The sequence below is a fragment of the Acanthochromis polyacanthus genome, chromosome 17, assembly GCF_021347895.1.
Source record: "Acanthochromis polyacanthus isolate Apoly-LR-REF ecotype Palm Island chromosome 17, KAUST_Apoly_ChrSc, whole genome shotgun sequence".
Classification (NCBI taxonomy): domain Eukaryota; kingdom Metazoa; phylum Chordata; class Actinopteri; family Pomacentridae; genus Acanthochromis; species Acanthochromis polyacanthus.
The window spans coordinates 13161154-13184069 of record NC_067129.1 but is presented as its reverse complement, the minus strand read 5'-3'; the positions used below and the strand labels follow the sequence as shown (position 1 = coordinate 13184069).

Here is a 22916-nt window from a genome sequence, read left to right as displayed (position 1 = left end):
GTAATCATGTTATGAACTGTGTGTCAGAAATGGACTCAAGGACTCCACATTTTAGTTTAGTATTGTGATAAACTGCGCTGTTAGAAGTTTCCGAGCAGGAATTGAAACATACAGCATGCTATTTACTGTTTGCAATAGTCAATGTTCACTGTGTTTTTGACTACACACTGTGCAATACTATTTTAACCGCCAATTATAATGACAAAGACACATCTGGAATGTACAGAAAAAAACTTTGCAAGCTTGAGATTTTCAGTTTCTGGTTGCGTCAGTTTCAAAAATTCTTCAGTCCTAAGGCTAGTTGTGGAAAATTCTCAGTATTGATTTCATGGAACACATGTTTATGGAGTCAAATACATGCCCCCCCCCCCCCCCCCCCCCCACTGCTGCGTTTCTGTGTACAGTTAATGCATCATGACAGCTTAAAGTCCATCAACCGCATTATATTTGATTGAACTGTTAATGCGCCACCTTTTCCTCAACCTCCTCTTATCTACTTTTATTTCAGATATTGATTTTCTTGCATTTCCCAAAAATCCCCAGGAGAACGTCGTTCTCTGCGCTGCATACATACTGTATGGTTGGCAAGAGTCATAATGATGGAGAGGTAAGTTTGAGAGTGAAGGCAGAACAAAGCCATGGGGAGATAGATGACTATTATAGCAGCATCCTCCACACATCTACAGAATAATCCTCACTGAGCTCCTATCTCGCTGCAAACAGCTATCGGTGGCCATTTTACACCAGTGAAAGGGGAAGTTAAGACACTCATGCAGCTTTTATTGTTGATCTTCGTCAATTCAAGCACATGAATTGTGTTTTAAACCGTTGTATTGACCATTTTCCACACAATAATGCGCTGATGTTTCAGGCAAACGCTGGTCTCGGTTAATCTCGGTTTGCTCATGAAATCCACATTCAGCTACTGGATACTTGCTTAATCAGATAATTTCATCACAATCAGCATTTACTGCTCTAAAACTACAAAGATGTTTTGTTTTTAAATACCATGAGGTGGCTTTTATAGCAGAAAAATCATGCCTATTTGAAAATGAGTACTAAAAGCTGAAAAACTGGGCTGTCAAGCTAGTGTATGTACATGCTGATTGCAAAAATGGAAGCCAACGGTCATGAATCGCAAATATGGAAGCAGCACTGCCATGGTTGGAACTCGATAGGACTCAAAAATGTCTTCAACAGTTGATTTTCTTTGATTATTTGTTTACATATACTACTGTTCAAAAAATTTGGGATCACTTAGAAATGCCTTACCATTTGAAATAAAAGCTATTTTGTTGAATGAAGATAACATTAAATTAATCAGAAATACAGTCTAGAAATTGTTAATGTGGTAAATGACTTTTCTAGCTGGAAACGGCTGATTTTTAATGGAATATCTAGGGGTATAGAGGCTCATTTCCAGCAACCATCATCCTGTGTTCTAATGCTACATTGTGTTAGCTAATGGTGTTGAAAGGCTAATTGATGATTAGAAAACCTTTGTGCAATTATGTTAGCGCATGAATAAGGGTGTGAGTTTTCATGGAAAACCTAAAACTGTCTGGGTGACCACAAACTTTTGAACAGTAGTGCATATTTTTAAAAAAAACTGAATCAAGACAAACAACATTTTTCCAAGTATCCACATATATGTTGCCAACACTAGAGAAACTGATGGTTCTACACGTTATAGATATTTTACATTTTTATTTGTTTCCATTCTCGTCTCCTACCTTTTTGGGTAAACACTGCCTGCAGTTCATCCCAGTTCATCTTAAAAGTCCCAGAACTTTTTTCACTTGACTGTTGGTTGCAGCTGAGTCACTGAGAGCTTCATGTTGCACCGCGAAGCACAAAATGTTTAGTTTGTTTTTTTTGTTTGTTGACAAGAACTGCAAATGTGTTATTTTTGGCAGATTTTATAAGTATGACATGTCGAATTTCCAAGTGCCCAATACTGGAACAAATGGTAGCTCTGCATACTGTTGACATTTTATGACTTACATTTAGAACATTTTTGTTCAATACTCGTCTCCCATTTGTTCTGTGCAAACACTGCCTGCAGTTCATCCTAATTCAGCTGAATAGTCACAGAATTTATGTCACATGAATTGTGGTTGCAGCTGATATCTTCATGGCTACACAGAAAAGTACTGATTTTTGGGTCTTCTACAGAATCTGTCAGAGCAAACTATGAAATAGTGATTTTGATGAAAATCAAGCTTTTAAGCTGAGATTTGTTTAATTTACCCTGCGGAACAGTACATAATAGATGAGCAGTTTCAGGACAGTCAGAAAGTTGAAAATCCAGTGATTTTTCATGTTTTTACAGTTTCTGACTCCGATAAATGGTGTCATTTCGGTGATTTTTAAAAAACATCCCGTCTCTAAACCAACAGTGTTAGGGAATCAGAGGGTTAAACAAAATCACACGCTTTGGAAAGAGATCATCACTCCTTTAAACAGTATGCAGAGTGGAAGTAACAGATTCAAATATGCAAAACAGTCAGAATGGTTTTAAGTTGGGTTTTCACATAACGCCTCAGTAGAGCCATTTCATCTGATAACTGCTCTAACAAGCGACACTTTTGACACTTCTACATGTGCTTGCAAATGCTCAAAAACGAGAACTACACTTTGGTTATAATGTAACTCTGTACTGCAATTATCCTGCACGCACTGCCCAGAATGTCATTTCCCCTTCAGTGGAGGAATAAGTCTTGCTGACTTTTAGTGATTCGAGGAGAGCTGCAGCTCCCACGCTTGGGTCTGTACTGTTCTGAACCTTCATTAAGAAAACTCTCACCATAACTGCCACCTAATCTCTTCTCCTCACCACCACCTACTTCCACAGCTCTCTTCCATCTCACTATTAGGACACTGCTCACTCCTTCCTTTACATGCTGTCTTAGAGGTTGTTAAGCAGAGTTGTGTAACAAGCCCATTCCCACTTTGCCTCGCTACTATGTTTTATATTTTATTCCATCGTCTCTTTCACTTTATTTTTAATTGAGTCTAGAATCATCCAGCTGATCTTTTGTCTGTAACAATCTATGCTGTAAGTCAAAAGTCTTGAAGTTTGAAGGATGCGTTTAGCTATTCGATTACTGAATCATTTACTCGTCTTGTTAAATATGCCTCTGTTTGTTGTTTTCTTCTTTCTGCTCAGTTACCAACAAATGTTTGATATCTATTAATAATTTACAGTCCTATCATCTATTTTTGACATTAAGGGTTCATTTGCACAACATCTGTGTAACAGTCAAACTTCTCCCTGCACTGCAGCAAATCTCTGAAAGGCTTAAATGATATCTCAACAACGCTGATGACTTCGGGAGTTTACTTTATATTCATGCCATTCCCTTTCTTTGATCTACTTGAATTGCTTAACTCTCTGAACCCCAAAACCTGCCGGCAGATTTAAAAGGCATGTTATCTTTTTAAAAGAATCGCCAAGATGACAGCATTTATTCGACCCGAAAAACTGTAAAAACAAACAGGATTGTTGGAACTTGCTGATGATGCCCGACTTGCTGTTTTTTCAGTGATATTTCATCAAAATCACTTTTTCCTTCACATCTTATTTTTAAAAATAGCCAAAAAGAAACTATTTTGCACTAACCAGAACCTAAAAACTAAAACAATTTGCGTCAGTCTTTAAAAAAATTGTGAAAAAAAATTTGTTTACTCTGACAGATTCTGTAAAAGACAGAAAATTCTTTACTTCTCTGTGTAGCCATAAAGCTATTAGTGACTCAGCTGCAACCAATAGTCATGTGACAAAAATTCAAAGACTGTTCAGCTGAACTGCAGGCAGTGTTTACGCAGAGCAGAGAGGAGACAAGTAAGCAGACAAAGTCAGTTTTTAAGTAGTAAAATATGTATAGTATGTAGAGTTACCATTCTTATTCTGGTGTTGGTAACACTGGTAGGCACTTGGTAAAATGTTGCATAGAATGATGAGTTTTTTGTAAAATAAATATGAAAAGAAATGAACCCCTTTTTTTTTCTTCTTTTTTTGTGACATTATAACTGTTTTATACCGCACAAAGTTCTCTTTACTTCCAGCCATGGTTGTACTGCTTTCATAGAGGATCGGGACTTTATTTTACAGTGAAAAATGAACCCCCAGTAAGTTAAAAAACATAATGCCTGTGTCTCAAAGGGCTAGGCACGCCATCTAAACAGACAGGCTGTAACATAGAAACAGCTGATAAATAGTCATCTAGTTCAAGATCAACCAACATGTGTATTTTTTGGTTGTTGTTGTTTGTTTTTTTTTGCACATTATATTTATACCAGTAAGGATTTATCGGGCCAAACCAAAGTACAATACCTGAGATGAGAAACATGGGTCAAGCTAATGCAATCAGGGCTGTTTGTGTTATTTAAGTTGGTGATTCCTTGCAGTGACAGATGACATAAAGACAGTTTCAGACTACTAATGAAAGAAATCATCCTTTAAATAAGTCCTACAGTTATTTAAATATCTCAGCAAGTTGGAATGATCCAACCCAGAGAGCCGAAGCTGCTTCAGAAAGACAAAGAAGCTACTCGCCTGTAGAAGTAGGAGCAGCCTCGCACTGTGTTGTGGCTGAAATATTCCTGGGTTTTCTCGTTGCCGAAGTCTTCCAGGGGATCAGACCACAGCAGGTCACACATGGGCCCAAACGCTGGCGGCTCCTTGAACCGATCCAACTTTGCATAAAGACGCAGAAGTTAATGTTAGACACATGATTGATATGCAATCTGGTATTCTCTGAGGGCTGCGGGTTTTTACCTTTTTAATGTCATCTAAGGTGTGTATTTCAGGTGACAGTCCGCCATGGACACATAGAAACTGTTGGTTCATGAGTGCAGCCAGAGGAAGGCAGTCAAATGCATCCATACATGAGTCATACACCTGCTCTGAGTACTTGATTTTACCTGCCAGAGGATACATATGTAATCAGTTATGACATGTGTATGCATATGTTTGCATGTAAAATGAGTGCAACATGTAAGATTGTTGATCTGAGACACTTTAACATAGAACAAGACATTACAGAACAAGCACACAGAAACATGAATCTATTTTGAAGTAATATGCAAATAAATTAAAACAGAGAGACATGAGGAAGGAAAATATTTCAGCAACTTACTTATACATACATTTCTATAGGTGAAGAAGAGCTGTATTAACTACCTTAGTGGGTTCATTTTTATGTGTTTGCTGCAGGCGTTGTATGTATTTATTGAGAAAAATCCACAAAATGCATAATTTGCCCAGAGGTTATTTACCTCACATATGTGTGTGCATGTAATGTCTACATACTGTGCATGCTTATGGTTTGTTATTAACGGTACATTTTCAGTTGTGTCCAAGCAACTCCATCCCCTTTTGGGGCATCATACAGAATTAACTTGACAGCCAACAAACAGGCGCATTACCACCAAAAACTGTTGAAGGCTTCATATGACATTAGCAAGACAGGAAGAGAAAGCATCAAAACAACATGTTAAGCACTGAGCGGTACTCACATTCTTGTTTGAAGGTGAAATATTCTGTCAAATGTCTACATTCATGATTTCCACGAAGTAAAAATAGAGTCTTTGGATAGAGGATTTTCAGCGACCAAAGGTATAAAACACACTGTGGAAGCAAACACACAAACACATCTTATAGCGAATGCATGACGCTTTTTGCAGCTTGTTTCTCCCGTATGACAAACTAAATGAAACCCTCATGACTTTACCTCAATACTGAAGTAGCCACGGTCAACGTAGTCCCCGAGGAACAGGTAGCGCGTTGTGGCTGGTGATCCTCCCACTTCAAACAGCTTCATAAGATCAAAGAACTGCCCGTGGATGTCCCCACAGACTGGAAAACAACCAAAGCATGGCCGATGTTACAGAATCCCAAAAATCTCATTGAATATCTTTGTTCTTTGTATGCATGGGTACACATCAATTTATTTGCAAGTTTGATGAGAGAAAATATGTCCAATGTCATTATTTGGAGAATTTTCTCATATTCTATTCAGTGAAACAGGTAGAACTCTGTTGGAGCTTCTGAAATCAACTAAAAAATGTATTATCAGGGAACTAAACACTCTCAGATGCTCCTCCTCTGGAGATCCACAGCTGTTTTTTTATTGTTTCTGAAGGTTCAAGAGAGACAGTGGTGAATATTCTGCTTCATACCAGAGGTTTGGAGTGTATCCTCTTGTTGTGCGTGCAGGTTAGCTTTATAAATAGACAGATAAGCAGGCGGTGCAGCTGCGTGGAGATGCTACAGTTTGTGTTGATATCTGTATATTCACAGTCCTGATGATTGTATTTGAAAAAGATGGTTTGTGTTTGCTGTAATCACACCTGTTGCTGTAAAGCAGTGAACTCAGAATGGGGCTGTCATTAATAATGAAGTAGCATAGCTAGATAGATAGATAGATAGATAGATAGATAGATAGATAGATAGATGTTATGCAACAATAAACAGCTGCAGAAATAACAATAGCTATGTATGTTATGACAGAAAAAAATGAATGTTGTGTTTGAGTATGAAGATATGTCTAGATCTATTTGCATCATTTCATCCTCCTTACTCTGGATTACTGTGTCCACTTTCTATGTTTTTCTGTTGACACTGCCACTAAAGTTTTTTTATAATAGAAGTCCATAAATTCAATGGAAAAAAGTCAACAGAAGAGCAGATCAGACCAGTTACAAACTTGTAAAAATAACAGTTCTTACTTGCATATCACTGCAGCAGGAGTATGCATTAAATCTACAATTACAGCCGCATACCCGTCTATTAAAACACATGCATATTAACTGAAGCATGTGAAATGGAGAAAGCAGCGGAATAGATTCTCCTGTCCTGAGGTCATCTCTGCATCGAGATATTTCTCCGGTCTTTGGCTGAAAGGTCTCTGTCCTCTGCTTCTGAGAAATGAGTCGCTCTCACCTCAAAGCGGTAGAGAAACCTCAAGCCCACAGGGGAGATATATACTTTTTGGTAGTGAACACTATGGCTCTGGAGTGCAAACCTACATCTCATTTCCTTGCTGCCTTCAATTTTTCATTATCATCGTTCTCTGTCTCCTTCTCTCCTACTCATCCTCCATCTCCTCTCGCTTTTCCGTCTCCCCTATCAGCTCCACAGTGGCCTTCGCCCACTCAAAGCTTAGAGCAATGTGAGTGGGAGACCGCATGTGTGACTAAAGCAATCAAACACACACATACACACGAGCACGTACACACAGCCATATAGAACACACGCATGGATCTGCGAAGACATTCAGACCCCACTCGAGCTCACGGAGACATAAAACAAGTGTAGAAACGGCCGTACACAATGCTCGGTCCATCATACATATTTCATGCTTCATACGTAAAGCCTCCATTTTCCTGGCACCAGAGAAGATGAGGAGACTCCACCTCAAGCCAGCGTTGCACTTCATCCATTTGTCACCTCTGTTTTGGCTGAACACTGCACTCGCTTTCAATTATGACAATTAAGCTGATGGGATGCTAATTAAATGCATAATTGCATGTATATTTAATGCCACACGCTTTGCGATATTAAATATAGATGCTTGTAAACAGAGCGTGAGAATGAAGAGCCTCACAATGCAGCAAAATCACATGGCCACAGTGCAAAGAATTTGCGGGGATTTTACAAATACAATAACGAATTAAGTGCTGAAAATGCTCATAGCTTTTAGCGCTGAGTCTAGACTAACTTTACTATTCTGGTTACCAAAGTGTTTCTGTGGTTTTTCTTTGACTTTTTTCATTGTGTCATAAAAATGACACTCAAGTTTCGGTGCGGGCAGAAATAGAATACTTTTTTCATTAGTTTCTCTTAAGAAATGTGAACAATGTTCTCTGTAAAATCCTATTTTCATGAAAATTTTCCATTTTGCCTTCAGTTTTGATAGTGAGAATTGAGATATAAAAAGGAAACACAGGAAGCAATGGGGAGACGATGAGCAGCAAAGGTTCCAATCTGAAGAGGGGGTGTTGAGATTATATGGTGTCTGTCGTAAGCAGCACCACCGGAAGCGCTAAAATAACCCTTTTATTATTTTGATGAAAGAAGGCAACATTTGTATTCAATGTTGCTGAAATCCACACAACCACACAGTTGGAAAATCAGAAACTCGCAAATCTAACCAGGTATCCAGTTTTTGTTGCGCTGCTGTTTTTGATTCTGATAAAGCATTTCACTCAGTCTAATAATTCTTTGTTACCCAGACATCTGAGCACCTTTTAGTTTGTAATGCATCTGAATTTATAGCTCCATTAAGATGACAACCATCCAAACAGGTTCTAGGTAAACTGTTGCTGCTGTCACCATTTTTCCTGGGCTCATTTTTCACTACAATATAAAGTTCTACACTTCTATAGAAAAGCACCGTGGCGAGATGTAGCAATGTGCAGTATACTACAGTTATGATGCCAAAAATCAAGAAAAGAGGAAAAAAATATGTTGAACTTCTCTGATTATTTGTTTTTGCAAAAGTTGAATGGTGACTTTAATTTGTGACTTTAACATTTTTAAATTGTTTCCACGTTTGTCTCATGTCCATTCTGTGCAAACACTGCCTGCAGTTCAGCCCAGTTCAAAAACAATTCCTGAATTTCACATGACGGTCACAGCTGAGTCACTAATGAATTCTCTGGTATCATGAAAATAATTTGTCTCTGGCGGATTTTTAAACGAGACATGTAGAATACATTGGATTAGAAATACTGACTGCAAGCTTAGATTTGGTTCATTTTCCCAGTGAAACAAATCCAACATTTTTTTTTCTGATTGTACAGCTTCTAACTTTGAAAAATGCTGTAATTTTGGCAGTTTTTTAAAGATAACATGCTTTTGCTGATAACTGCTGTCAGTTTTTAGAGTTTAGGGGGTTAAAGACGGAGTTTGAGATTCTGGAGAAAGATTGAAAGAAAGAACATTGGAATAGTGTTGTGTGGATCAGTCCAACCATTTGGTTTCTGCACACAGACAGCCAAGCAACCCTGAGGAGATATCCACAGAGAAAACTGTACTGGATTGACCTTTTAACCTGTATTTGCCTTTAATTTGTTGATAGATATGATGCATGACAACAAAATTGAAGAAATGAGTCGTGATTGATTTATCTTGATGGTAGAGTACACGGTATAAAAGTCTTTTTCTGTTTCTGGTTGAGGGATGCTCGTGGTTTAGAGCACAACTAGGACAGACTGTAGATGTTCGGAATAACACAAGCGTGTGTGGATGCTACAAGCTCTTAACAAATCATACATTTTACCTTCATATATGATTATCTTGCTGGTTTATCTCTAAAATAAAGATGTTTTTGATGACCCGATTTATAAGACTTTGACCCACATGCTACTCTTGTTCAAGCTAAATTGTTTTACAGATAAAGAACAAGAAAAAAAAACACAGAGAGCTTTTTCAGAGTAAAAGCATCACAGCACTGTACATTACTCACTTATTTACTCCTCACTAGTAGAGCAGACATTTGGTCTTTGAGGACAGAACTTACAAAGAGAGATACAGTGTATATGAACTATTTTACAAGCACTCTTTGACAACATAGTGGTCAATTTTCATTGTATTGACATACGTTTCTCGTGTTTAACCCTCCACTGTCTTCATTTACAGGCACCAAAAAATATTGTTTCTTTGTCTGAAAAAAATAAAAAAAAATTCAGCAAAAAAAATCCCCAAATTTCTGAAAATTTGCAAAACTTTCAGGAAGAAAATTCCAATAATTCCTTAAAGGTTTTATTTAAAAAAACAAATTTGACAAGAAAATTCTTGTAAATATTTTCCAAAAAATGAATAAAAGATCTTCGAAAAACTCCTAGAAATGATCAAATATTTTCTTTAAGAACATTCACAAAAAAATGTAAGAAATGTTCTTTTTTTTCCACCCAAAAATGTTGAAAATTTTCCCAAAATGTTGAAAATGTGGACATCAGAAGTTTCACTGTGAATATATAAGTTTTCCCACATTTTGACATGGTGCATCCTGGCTGGTTGTCATGGTTTACTGGGACCCTCAACGGAACTGAGCCAACCTTAACAAAATTAGCTTCACCTGTGGTTTTCCAGCTATGACAAATCAAAATGTCTGCCATGACAAAGATCTATAGCAACCTCCAACCTGGAACACTGAATCCTGTCAGGCTGCAGTTGCTGCAGCTGGACTTTAAATATCAGGTAAATGTGTCCAAAAGGTTTGATACCTGTGACTGGCGCCTCAATGTCTAGTATAGTTTTCTCCTGACGCAGGATAGCTGCCCCCTCGTTGACGATCCGCAGCGCCACGGCTTCCTCCACACGGCCTTCCTTGGTCAGGTGGGCCTTCAGGAGATCCACTCGAGGTTTCCCTTCACAGTCGAACACTTCCTTCATGGTAAGGCGGTGGCTCAAGGGGAAGGGGACGGCTGAGGACAGGAGCACAGGCACATGGTGACATTTAAGCACAGGGGATATCACAGTTACTATGGCTACTGTTAATGCCATCAAGAATACAGTTCTTGGCAGTTTTTTATTTGCCACTGTGGGGAGATAATGTGGCGAACAGCGCTTACGCATCATACAGACAAAATATCATCAAGGAATTCATGCGGAAATCTTATCTGAGAAAACTCCATCCATGTTTTGCCTGCAGGCGGTGAAGTGCTGCTGCTGCATCCGTCTTTGTTGACGGTGTATGTGCATCTTAAGCATGAGAAACACTCTTGTAAACATGATTTTTCTTATTATGCAGAGGGTAAAGTATGAAAAAGCATCGGCAAATTCAAATTAAGCAGGAATTAGGATCAGCTTAAAGCATTCAAATGCATATGTTAAACACCATTACTCTCACATCTTTGTATTTACCTTTTCCCCCCCAAATATTAAGAGATGTAAATCACTGCATTTATTTGACAGTGTTTGTAGAAGTGCTGCATTTGTATCCTCGTATCTGTATATATCACGACTGTCTATTTATAAAGCTAAATCAGTACTGGTAGAATTTCACTTTTACAATGATAGCAAGCGTTTACACAGATAGAAAATCTAGGGATAAAGAGCAGAGGAATGGCAGCAAAGGCCATGTCCTTGGCCATGTGTTAAACCAAGGACTCACTGCTTAAAGTTATTTGCAGCCATGCGCTGTACGTCCTAACCGCCTAGCTATTTAGATGCCCTGTAAAACAAAAATAAATACATTTAAATGACAGTACGGTTTACTTAAACATCACATAAATAGGAAAAACATACATCTTCTGAGCAGCATTCCACTTTGGAGATCATGAATACTGGTTCATCTCATAGTTACTAGGACAACTAATCTATCTATCTAGCTGTCGAGGTAGCTGTCTGTCGGTCTGTCTGTCTCTCCACCTTCATCTTCAAAACACCAAATGAAGGAATATATTCAGGAAAAATGGTGTTTCATCCCTCCAGTAGAGTTCCACAGACTTGAGGAACCAATGCCAAGGCAGCACATGATGGCCCAACACCTCACTAAGACACTTTATGCTGTCCTTTCTTTAATTTGTCACCTGTCTGTTTGTTTCTATGTTATATCTAATCTAGTGTTTTTCTTTTATTAGTAAATTCTGTGAAGGAGATGCGTTACTTAGACTGATTTAGCATCTTGTCTGAAGTCAGTGGCTACAATTGATGGATGCACAAAATAGCTGTCATTTGATCACAGTGATTCCAGTACAGATGTGTGGTTACTTGCTAAGTATTTTCTGAGTGCTGGATAAAACATCTAAGCGCTCTTTTCATCCAGCTCTCTCCCTGGATTGCTAAAGCCTGTGGCCATTAAAATGCACCAGTCACCTACCCAACAGACAGCCTGTGTGAAAGTGTGAAATCCAATCACAGATCATTACTTCAGTGGCAGCAAAGGTTATTTATTAAGACGTGTTGCTGATCTCTGTGTGCTGTGTGACGGCGAGCTTTCAGCGCCGCCGTACTCATGTTAATCTACAGATCATCTGGCTTAACACAGAGGACTCTTTCTAAGTGTCTGAGCTGTAACTAATTCACATGAAAAGAAAAATAAGTCACATGAACTCCAGCTGCGGAATTCATTAGTAAAGCAGGCCGCAAACACACACTAATGTGCGCATAAACATGAGCCGTCAGCAGCAGTGTATTCCAGAGTATGGCTATGCTTGGCAGATTTGTGTGGCGCATAGCAAACAGGGCCACTCAGCAGTACCAAATGAAGAGAAGACAAAGGAAGGAGTCTCAAAGCTCAGGCTTAAACTGAACATGATCAACATGCTCTTTAATAATGAATGCTTCACTAGAGGAATCTCAAAGTCGCTGCTCCTGGGATAATGAGGCGAGCCCCGACGAGTGCATTTAATGGGACGAAAATTTTTCACAGAGTGCAGTGTGTATCTGTGATGGCGATGTGTGCTTTGACACTTTAGCAGCAAGTACAATCTGAGCGCAGTCAGAATGGAGAGGAAGGGAATGAGTCCATGAGGTAGAACAGCACTGATTGAAAAGTACCTTCAATTTGCCAATTACGAAAAGGTAATGTAGTAAATCTGACATATGGAAATGGTTGGAAGCACAGCCTATCTTGAAATACAGGTGGGTGTAATAATTTATTTACATAACCAATAGCATGCGGGAAGTGTTCTTTTAGCTGATTGAGAAACTCCAATTTGCCGCCACAATGTTGGCAGTAAAATTACCTGAAATGAGCCCCATGTGGAAGCTTTCACACTTAGAATTAAAGCCTACTAATATCAAAGAACTCCCCCCCCCACACACACACACACACATACAAAAAAACCCCAACAGATTTCTTTACAAATGATTTCCAACAACACATTGAACAGAAGCACACATATGTTGGCGAAAACACACTGATGTCAATGTATGGTGGAGAGATGAAACGCTGACTTCTGCTCAGCACCCAAGCAGAGTCAAGCTATGAAATACTGTATGTTGCCGGGCAACAGCAGCAGCAGCTGACTGTTGGAGTACAGCCAGTACCGCCACGGAAAACTGCAATTTGCATTGGAGGTTCTCATAGATATTGTGCTGGAAATGCTCAAAGAGTAGACGCATCACATTTTCAGATCATATTTAGCCACCTTTGCAGGAGAGTTTAGACTGTCGCTGTGCATTTCTGTGCCAAAACACATTCTCCTAAGCAGAGTTCCCGCCTCGCAAGCCTGAAAAAATGAACCATATAGCAGGTTTATGTTGCTAATGAGCAACCCTGCATTCAGTCAGGAAGCGCTGGAGGGCTTCACCTGATTGGACTAACTAGACAGTGTGCATTCATAAGAGGTCCATTTAACATACACAGACCCAGGTGCAACACTTTAGAAAATAACACCACAAGAGTCTTCTTTTTATATCCACATCCTCATCACCTCCACCTGCTACTGTACGACCAGCTTTGTATGATCCTTGGAGTGTTTCTTACTGATGCTAATGTGCAGATAATGCATAAGCAGCAGACTAAAGCTGTCAAAGCTAACTATTGCTGCATCATGACTGTTAATAAATTATTAAGGTCAATAAACTCTCATGAGCCACAATATTAAAGCCGCTGTCATCTGAAGTGAACAACATTGATTGTCTTGTTAGAACACAATGCACTGCTGGGAAACTCCTGGCTACTTTGATAGGTTTCCTCCACCTTGACGTTGTTCCCCCATGGCAATCGAGCACACCGATAGCAGCGTCCTCACACAGAAGAATAAAACACCCCACAACACCTTAAGGAACCCGACCCAAGGTGTTCATCTGGCCTCCAAACTCCCAGTTTCTGACTCAGTTGAGGATCCGTGGGAAGCCTTGGAACAAGCTCAATCCATGGAAGCATCACCCTGCAACCCACAACACCCAAAGGATCTGCTACCAACATCCGGGTGCACCACAGGACACCCCCAGAGGTCCAGTGACTCAGAGCTGTTTTTGTGTCCTGAGGGGAACCTACACAATCTTGTTTTGTTTTAATGTTGTAGCTAATGGCTTCATGTCAGCAGGCCTGTTGAGCTCTACACCGATGCCAAACTTTAGTAAAACAGTTCACAGGCGAACTGGAGGCCTCATGTCTGAAATCCCTGACAAATGAGCTGAACTCGCCCGGTGATGCTCGCAGCCCAGCGGTGGCAAACAAACTGCACAGACCAGCAGTTACTGTGTCTCTTTAGATATGCTCTGTCAGGTTAAAACACGCAACAGAAAAAGAGAACCGGCGAGAAACCTGCTGTGGTTTAAGTTGGAGCTATGTACACAGGGCTAAAAATAACTTGGAGTAGCTTGTAGTGTCAGTGCTCGGTAGTCGCACGCAGCGCACACAAAAGCTGCAGGAAATATCAGTTTCAGCATCAAAATCACCACCGTCTGATACCCTCCTTTCATCACCTGATAGATGCATGGTTCAGTTCCTTCCATCTACTTTTTTTTTCGCTTCTCAGCCTTTTGGGGATTGTAAAAAAAACAAAACAAAACCAGAACACAGTTTTTCAAAGTAGAATACAAGAATAGGACAGCAGATAAAAGTGACAAAAGGAGTATCCATATGTCTGTCAGGTAATAATGAAGCTTTTTTTTTTAGCATAATTAAGAGCATGAGACAAATCTGAGCAGGGCAAATGAGGATTTGGAGGATTGTGGTCAAGAGGGATGAAGCTATTTAAACAAGGTTTCAAAGATTACATATCCTGAGGCAATGTGAGCAGCTACGATAAAACAAACACCGCGAGTATCTGAAAGTGCTAAATCCTAAGTATTACATGACCATGTTACAAAAGCAAAAAAAAAAAAAACTGAGTCAGAATTCTTGGCTGTGTTGCATTTGTAGAGATAAACCTTCTGCTTGACATATTTTTGAATCCCTGGATGTCAGTGAATCGTTGCCAAGAAAAAAAAACACAATAGTTTTGTCTTGATTGTAGATTCCTGCTCAAACATAACACATCTAAGTACAATTCTCTTATTGTGGACTTTAGGATCAAACACTGCAGGGTTTAGATGCAGTTTTTGGATAGAATGGTGTAGCATTATTAGAGTACAGACCGATGAAATGTGTCAGCAGTGTGATGAAGTATGCTAAAAGAGAGAAACTGCTTGGATTTCCCTGCCTTGTTTTTCCACACAAATGAAGTGCTCCACTAAAAATGAGTCATTAAAAAAAAAAAAACAGCCTGTTACGGTGTTCAGGTAGAACCCGGCTGATTCATTTGTGAGGGTTCAGACTGTCTCTATAATTATTAAGCAAGGCTCATTCAGTTGTAACAGCTTACACATGCAGTACATTTGCTGCGCCTGCAGTCATTGTCACATCTCGCAGTGCAGATTACTCCGTGTTTCTACAACTCTCCAGCCTAAAGGACAAAGTTGTTAATGCTGACTGAGCTGCTCGGCCATCGTGATAATATCCTGAACGTGGATACACGTCCAGGACTCACAGTGCTGCTCACAACAAGCAGGGCTCAGTGAGTTATGGCAACTGTGAGCCCTTCATCACCCCGCATTGATCCGTCCACCGATTCAGCTTTTGGGATTCCTTATAGACCTCTTCTAATCAAATGAAATCATGACTCACTCCTGGTAACATATACTCCATTAAATGTCAATTTCATGCCCTCTTCCTCTTCTGCTGGCCCTGTCAGAGCCCATGAAATCCTGCTGCATCACTGCCCCAGCTTCTACCAGCAGCTCAGCACATTCAGCTGTTTTCTCCCTCCTCTCTCCTCCAAGATACAGTCAAATCGTGACAGACCAGATTAAAACATTAATGCATTGGTACAATTAAAATTACATATTGCACGTCTCCCCCTTTCACAGCTGCTGTTGCTTCTCTGCTCCTTGATTCGTGGGGGGCTGTGCAGCAAAGATTGTTTATCAACATCAAAGCTTCAGCAGTTGCCCACTACCATCACCAGGAGCACAACTTGACGGCCGCATATGCACCACATGATAATAACAACAAAAAATAATAAGGCCACGTTCTGCCAGGGCACAAGAAGCTGAGCACTTGAGATGTTATGTAATACAGCCATAACCAAACGGAAAATGTAGGCTAACTTACATTTCACCACCCGATCGGCGGCGTTTAAGACGATGTCAGCGTTAGACATCTTCATGAGCAGTTGCCGTCTTCGAGGCTGAAGCGGTTTTTTTTTTTTTTTTCCCTTTTCCTCTCCTCCTCCTCCTCCTGTTAGGATCCTGCTCTCAGTGCTTCTTGTCGAAATGCGACTGATGCTGTGGCATCACTTGGATGATGCGCCCCCTCCGTGCGTCGCTGCTGCGCCGGGTAGGACTGCTGCTGCTCCCCAGGCAGGATGGAGGCTGAGCTGCTGCTGCTGGATGCTGTAGGAGCCGCTTCTGCTGTGCTAAGCTCTGACTGTGGGGGAGGATGGGAGAGAGAGGGAGGGAGAGAGGAAGAGAGAGAGAGGGAGAGCGAGAGAGAGGGGGGGAGAGAGATTGTGCACTATCCCGACATGGCGGTGAAGGGAACTCCCACGCAAATGTTTCACGGGACTGCCTGATGCTGCCATCAGATGGAGGCTGAGACGGGGTTGCCCCCACGCACGCACCGTGCGCCATGTTTCCGTATTCCCGGAATTTGGTTACGCCCGATGATGAGAGCGCGTGGACCTGAATATAAACATGTTTTACATTCATTTTGTATTTTATATTATTACACAAACATGCTTGGATTGGTTATCATTGTTTCAAATCTACAACACATGTTTTTTTTTTCAAGAAATACGTTTTAATTTACCATTCAGTTGTGCAAAGCTCAATAAATATAAAGGTGAGGACCTTACGATGTTATATAAAATTCATATTCAGTTGACTAAAAATAAATCTTACGTTTTAGACCCTACAATATTATATCCAACTCAAACTTACACGAATAAATCAAATATTTTTAAGACACAACAATATTATATATATATATATATATGTGTGTGTATATATATATATATATATATATATATGGCATGCCGTTTAGGAAATTATATATATAATGAAACTTGATATATATATAATGAAACTTGATATATATATAATGAAAGTCGATATATATATAACGAAACTTGATATATATATAATGAAACTTGATATATATATAATGAAAGTCGATATATATATAATGAAACTTGATATATATATAATGAAACTTGATATATATATATAATGAAAGTCGATATATATATAATGAAACTTGATATATATATAATGAAACTTGATATATATATAATGAAACTTGATATATATATATATATATATATATATATATATATATATATATATATATATATATCGACTTTCATTATATATATATCAACTTTCATTATATATATATCAAGTTTCATTATATATATATCGACTTTCATTATATATATATCAACTTTCATTATATATATATCAACTTTCATTATATATATATCAACTTTCATTATATATATATCAAGTTTCATTATATATATATATCGACTTTCATTATATATATATATATATCAACTTTCATTATATATATATCAAATCTTTTTTTCCTACCGAGCCCCGGAAGGGACATGTCCGTATGGCGAAGCGACAATGAAGGACACTCACCCGGACGAGAATTTTATTGAGTTTTATTTTGAAATCGGCCTGAAATACACAGACATTCAAGCAGTGCGATGCGCTAAGAGTCTGCCATGCAGACCAGCGATCCTGATAATGGTAAGTTTTATTTCTCCAACATCCTGCTGTTATCCTACTATGAATACGCTAGCTACAACAGTCCCACATCAGTATTATGAACGTTCCGCCAGCTAACGCGGTCCGGACACCGGATCAGTGATTAGAGGTTGGCGTTGAACTATTGTTTGCCAGCCAGTTAGCCGCTGGTAAGCTAACAAGCTATGAAACAACTCCTTATAAAACCGGAGGAAAGCAGCAGCAATATTTCAGTCCAAGACCTGTATTCAGAACCTCCCACGCTGTTACACAATGACCCATTAATCATATTACTGAACTATATGGTTATCATTGAAATTTTCCTTGAAGAACCAGTGAACTCTTTGCGAACACATTTTAATTTATGTGTTGATTATGTTTCGTATCAGTAATACAAGTCTAAAAAACTGATTCAAATGATCAAGTTAACACAATGAAGTAAAGAGTACTGGTAATCTGCAGCTATTTTCATAATTTCAAGGTAAAATTCTGATGTGTGATTTTCTAGCTTTGCAGATGTGGAAATCCAATGCACTGATTTCTTATACACAGATGCTTTTGGTGTTTTTTGTTGTAAAATAAAACAAGGCATTTATCACTGTTGGAAATTATTACAGGTATTATTTGTAACACTTTCTAACATTGTATGGACAAAGCAATAAATCAGTTAATGGATAAAATCATTTGTATTACAGATGCTATCAACAGCATGTCTTGTTCATTTTATTTAGTTGTCGGCCTTGGATGATGAGGTCCAGTTACCAGGAGCACTAGTCTGCAGCTTACTGGTTCCGTCCTGCAGCTCCTCCACGCCGTCCTCCTCTCTACAGACCAAATCAAGTAAGATCTGTTTAGGCTATGCAGACATCAACATGATCAGTATGTTATCTTTTGACCCATCCTAAAATCACAAAATAGAACATTTACTTTAAGTTAACTGTGTTTATGAAAATAGAAAATAATTACTGACAACTAGTACTTTTTGGTGCTTTTATGCAGGAAAAGGGAACCAGGAAGCTGCTTTGGATCCTCTGCAGTATCTGGAGAGGTCAGAGGAACGGTTCTTGGAACAGATCGGAAGACACCAAGACGTGACCTCTGCCATTCTCCAGAACATCCAGAAGATGAATGAAAACCTTGGTTGCACTGATGGGACGCATGGCGTCGGTGCTGGAGCAACTGTCCCAGAATTAAACTGCATTGTTGACTATTGGCTTTTCTAGAAAATAAATCTTTTTTAGTACTTCACCTGTTTTGTATTTTACTCATGCACTTTGGGTGAATAAACAGAAATTTGTGATGAGAGATGCAAATTTTGTCTATAATCTACAGAGACTTTATTCAGTGTTCAGTGCACACTTTTGTTACACACATTTTGACAGATAAGCAGTTGTGCTTTTCAAGCAGATTTTAGTCAGAAACATCAGTAGCATATGTTTTTTTTTACTGTTACACCAATCTAGGTAGATAAACTGCACTACTGCAGCAGACATATTATTGAAATGTGCTTCTATTATGTGTCTACATACACTGCTCACAAATAGTTATTCAACTTTTGGGTGAAATTGATGGAAAATATAAAAAGTGCATGCTTTAGTGATATATCATAAAAATAGGGTATTTAACTAGAAACATGCAATAGTGATTTCCTCATCTCAAAAAAATTTATTGAATCAAAAGCTAACAACAGTGGAGGGTATGTCACAATAAAAATGTCTCAGTTTGGACAGAACAGCAGCCTTCAGCTGAAATCCAGTACAATTGTGTCCCACCAGTGGCGTGATCATGGATGTGTCCAGGCAGCAGCTGACCTCTGCCTCGTAATTAGCCTTAAGACCAGCTATAAAGATAAACATAGATATTATCATTATCATCAACATATGGTGCATGTGTTTAACCTTTAAGCTATGTAGGGATGCAAATGTAGTCGAAGCTAAGTAGCTAAGCTAATGCTAACACGTTCAGTGTTCAGAATCAAAACATCTCTAGAAATTACCTGTTTTCTCAAACGTAGTCGCCGTTCCCTGTGACAACCATGAAGACAGATAATCACAGAAGAGCTCATCTGAAGAGCAAATGTCCAATAAGGTTCCTGTTTTTGTTTGCCATGTCCTTCCAGGGCTCAGTAGGAAAAAGTCTGAATATATGGAATGAAACTTTGAATAGATGGAATGAAAATCTGAACATTCTATATTCCGACTTTCATTATATATATATCTCAACTTTCATTATATATATATCAACTTTCATTATATATATATCAAGTTTCATTATATATATATCAAGTTTCATTATATATATATCAAGTTTCATTATATATATATCGACTTTCATTATATATATATCAAGTTTCATTATATATATATCAAGTTTCATTATATATATATCGACTTTCATTATATATATATCAAGTTTCATTATATATATATATCAAGTTTCATTATATATATATCGACTTTCATTATATATATATCAAGTTTCATTATATATATATCAAGTTTCATTATATATATATCGACTTTCATTATATATATATCAAGTTTCATTATATATATATCGACTTTCATTATATATATATATCAAGTTTCATTATATATATATCGACTTTCATTATATATATAATTTCCTAAACGGCATGCCATATATATATATATATATATATATATATATATATATATATATTTAAATCGACTAAAAGAAATACTGTGGTTAAGACCCTACAATATTATACGTACACACACACACAAAAAGACTAAATTAGCAATATTATTTGCATTTTAAATTTTCCTGAGTAAAATTAAATATTATAGTTTGGACCTTACAATATTATATAAAATTCTAACTTTTCTGACTAAATTAAATATTGTGGCTACGATCCTACAATATTATATGAATTTATATTTACTCTACTAAATTATATATTATGGTCAAGATCCTACAATATTATACAACATTCATTTTTACTTGACTAAGTTCAGTATTAAGGTTTAGCCATACAATATCATAGTGAGCTCAAATTTATGTGACTAAATTAAATATTACACTTATGACCCTACAATATTATAGAAAATTCAAAATTACCTGACGAATGTCAGTAATAAGGTCGAGACCCTAAAAAAATTTAAATAAAAAATTACTTGACCAAATAAAAAAGTTAGATCCTATATTATAAACAATTCAGATTTACCATCAAATATTACAGTTGAGACCCTACAATATTATTTAAAATTAAAATTTATTTGACTAAATTCAATATTTAAGATTAATAACATAAAATGTTATGCAAAATGTACATTTGCCTGACTTTAAAAGAAATTTAAGACCCTGCAGTATTATGAATTTTTTTTTATTAAACTAAATTGGATATTAAGGTTAGGATCATACAATCTAAAATATTCAAGCTTAACTCAATAGATCAATTATTACAGCTAAGACCCTACCTGTATTTATTTATTTTTTCAATTTGTCCTAATAAGTCAAATAATACATTTAAAACCTTACACTATTATAAAAAAATTCACACTCACCTAAAATAAATTACAGTTAAGAATGTACAATATTTACCTCAGAAAATAAACTCTATATTCTATCTATACTCTCCAATATTGTACAGTAATTAAATACTGTGGTTAAAGCAATACAATAAAAATTAGGCATCTAATTATTACTTTTTAAATGAAATGCTCTTGATTACATACAATGTTTCATGTTGGTGAATAACGTAACCGGTCACATGACCACAGTTTAGTATTTAGGACTCACCTGTGGGATTATTGGTCAAACAGAGGACAAACAACGGTCAGAAAATAACTATTCTGGAAGGGGCACAAGGTAATTTGTGATTTTTACCTTTAAATTCTTTCATATTTGTCGAGCTGTCTCTGTGTGTACAGTTTGAGGCATTTGCTGTTGCGAGCTAACATGTTTGGACCCGTCTATCGACTGAAACCAGCTTCAGGGACCTAGCGTTTGACTCCGTCTAATTACCGACACTTTGTCGAAAACTTTAAAAACTACGGAACAATGTGCATTTGAAGCCTTTGCTGCACGTCCTTTATTACTTATTTATTAGTTTTCATGGCGTCTGCTGACAAAAGAGGGGAATTTAATGTTCCAAAGACTTGTTTATGTCGCAAAAAGTAGTGAGAAATTGAGTTCAAATTAGTGTAGTCTCAAGTACCATAAAGAAAATAAATATTATAACAGGTATGACTTTAAGGATTACAAAAACGAGTCAACTATGGAGATTTGTGTTTGTTTGTTTGTTGTTGTTTTTTCCAGAAAAAAACAATTTTAACAAATACCTGTAAACATACCCATAGAGCAGTTGTATTTCCCGCAAACCGCCAGTAGAGGCAGGATGTTTTTTATGGCTTTCTCTTCTCAATTTAACAGAAATATAACATCACTATTATTTTATTGTTTGAGATGTCTACCAATAATAATACAACCTTTTCACAGTGATAAATAGAATTCATTTTATGGATCTTTGAAGGCACCATGACTGATTTTTTTATTTTGGAGTGTTTAACTTTTTAACTTCTAAGACTGAATAATAAAATGTATCATTTTGAGATTTCTTTTCAGTTTCCTTTTCATAAGAGGATTGTGCATGCAAAATCACATTTGTAATTGTAAACTTTATACTGTATACAACAGTGACTAAATATTTAAAAGATTTGATATATAATTAGAAGAGAAAAAAAAGGAAGCAAACCTGAGAGTTTAGAGACTTTGGTGCCCTGTCCGGCAGGTAATTATTGTGTCTATGCTCTTTCCATCAGATACTTTTAAGTTTACAAAGCTTCTATAAACTTTTAAAAGGCAGCCACTTCGTTGCCATTTCTTTCATAAAATGTCACTCTCTTGCCATTTCTTTCATCACCTTATTTCCTAATCCATTTTATGTTCATCGAGTGAAAGATTTCACTGCTTTTCTACCTCCTCTTTACAAATGGGTCACAATTATTCCTTCAGTTGACTTCACTGAATCTGTGATATAATTTTGTATTTGCATCACTGCTATCAGCAACATGACAGCTGGTCTGAAACACAGCAATGACGTCTCGGTGCTTGTGATGCTTTGTAGCTTTTTAGCTTTATTATGGCTCCCGGCAGTTAATGCTTTGATCACAACACTGCTCTTGTTAGGAGCTGTGGAAAACTTTACCAGACAGTGTTTCAGCAGTGCTGCCCTGTTGCTTGTCCCGCTATTCTT

The 22916-nt window shown here is 37.6% G+C and overlaps 1 protein-coding gene and 2 long non-coding RNA genes across 3 annotated transcripts in view; 1 reads left to right on the top strand and 2 right to left on the bottom strand.

The window, feature by feature from the left end:
* Window positions 1–16506, bottom strand: part of LOC110948804 (protein phosphatase 3 catalytic subunit alpha-like) — a 31604-nt gene extending 15098 nt beyond the window's left edge. The window contains 6 exon segments of the mRNA XM_022190518.2: window positions 4559–4698; window positions 4781–4926; window positions 5521–5632; window positions 5736–5860; window positions 10234–10434; window positions 16059–16506. Coding sequence (XP_022046210.2) covers window positions 4559–4698; window positions 4781–4926; window positions 5521–5632; window positions 5736–5860; window positions 10234–10434; window positions 16059–16113 — 779 coding nt within the window. The 5' untranslated portion in view covers window positions 16114–16506.
* A 968-nt stretch (window positions 16507–17474) lies between these two features.
* LOC127530625 (uncharacterized) lies at window positions 17475–18946 on the top strand. Its single transcript, XR_007937272.1, has 3 exons — window positions 17475–17701; window positions 18430–18538; window positions 18698–18946. It is a non-coding gene; the product is annotated as an uncharacterized LOC127530625 (long non-coding RNA).
* A 138-nt stretch (window positions 18947–19084) lies between these two features.
* Window positions 19085–20173, bottom strand: LOC127530626 (uncharacterized). Its single transcript, XR_007937273.1, has 2 exons — window positions 19695–20173; window positions 19085–19538 (listed from the first exon to the last, which is right to left on the bottom strand). It is a non-coding gene; the product is annotated as an uncharacterized LOC127530626 (long non-coding RNA).
* Window positions 20174–22916: the final 2743 nt, after the last annotated feature.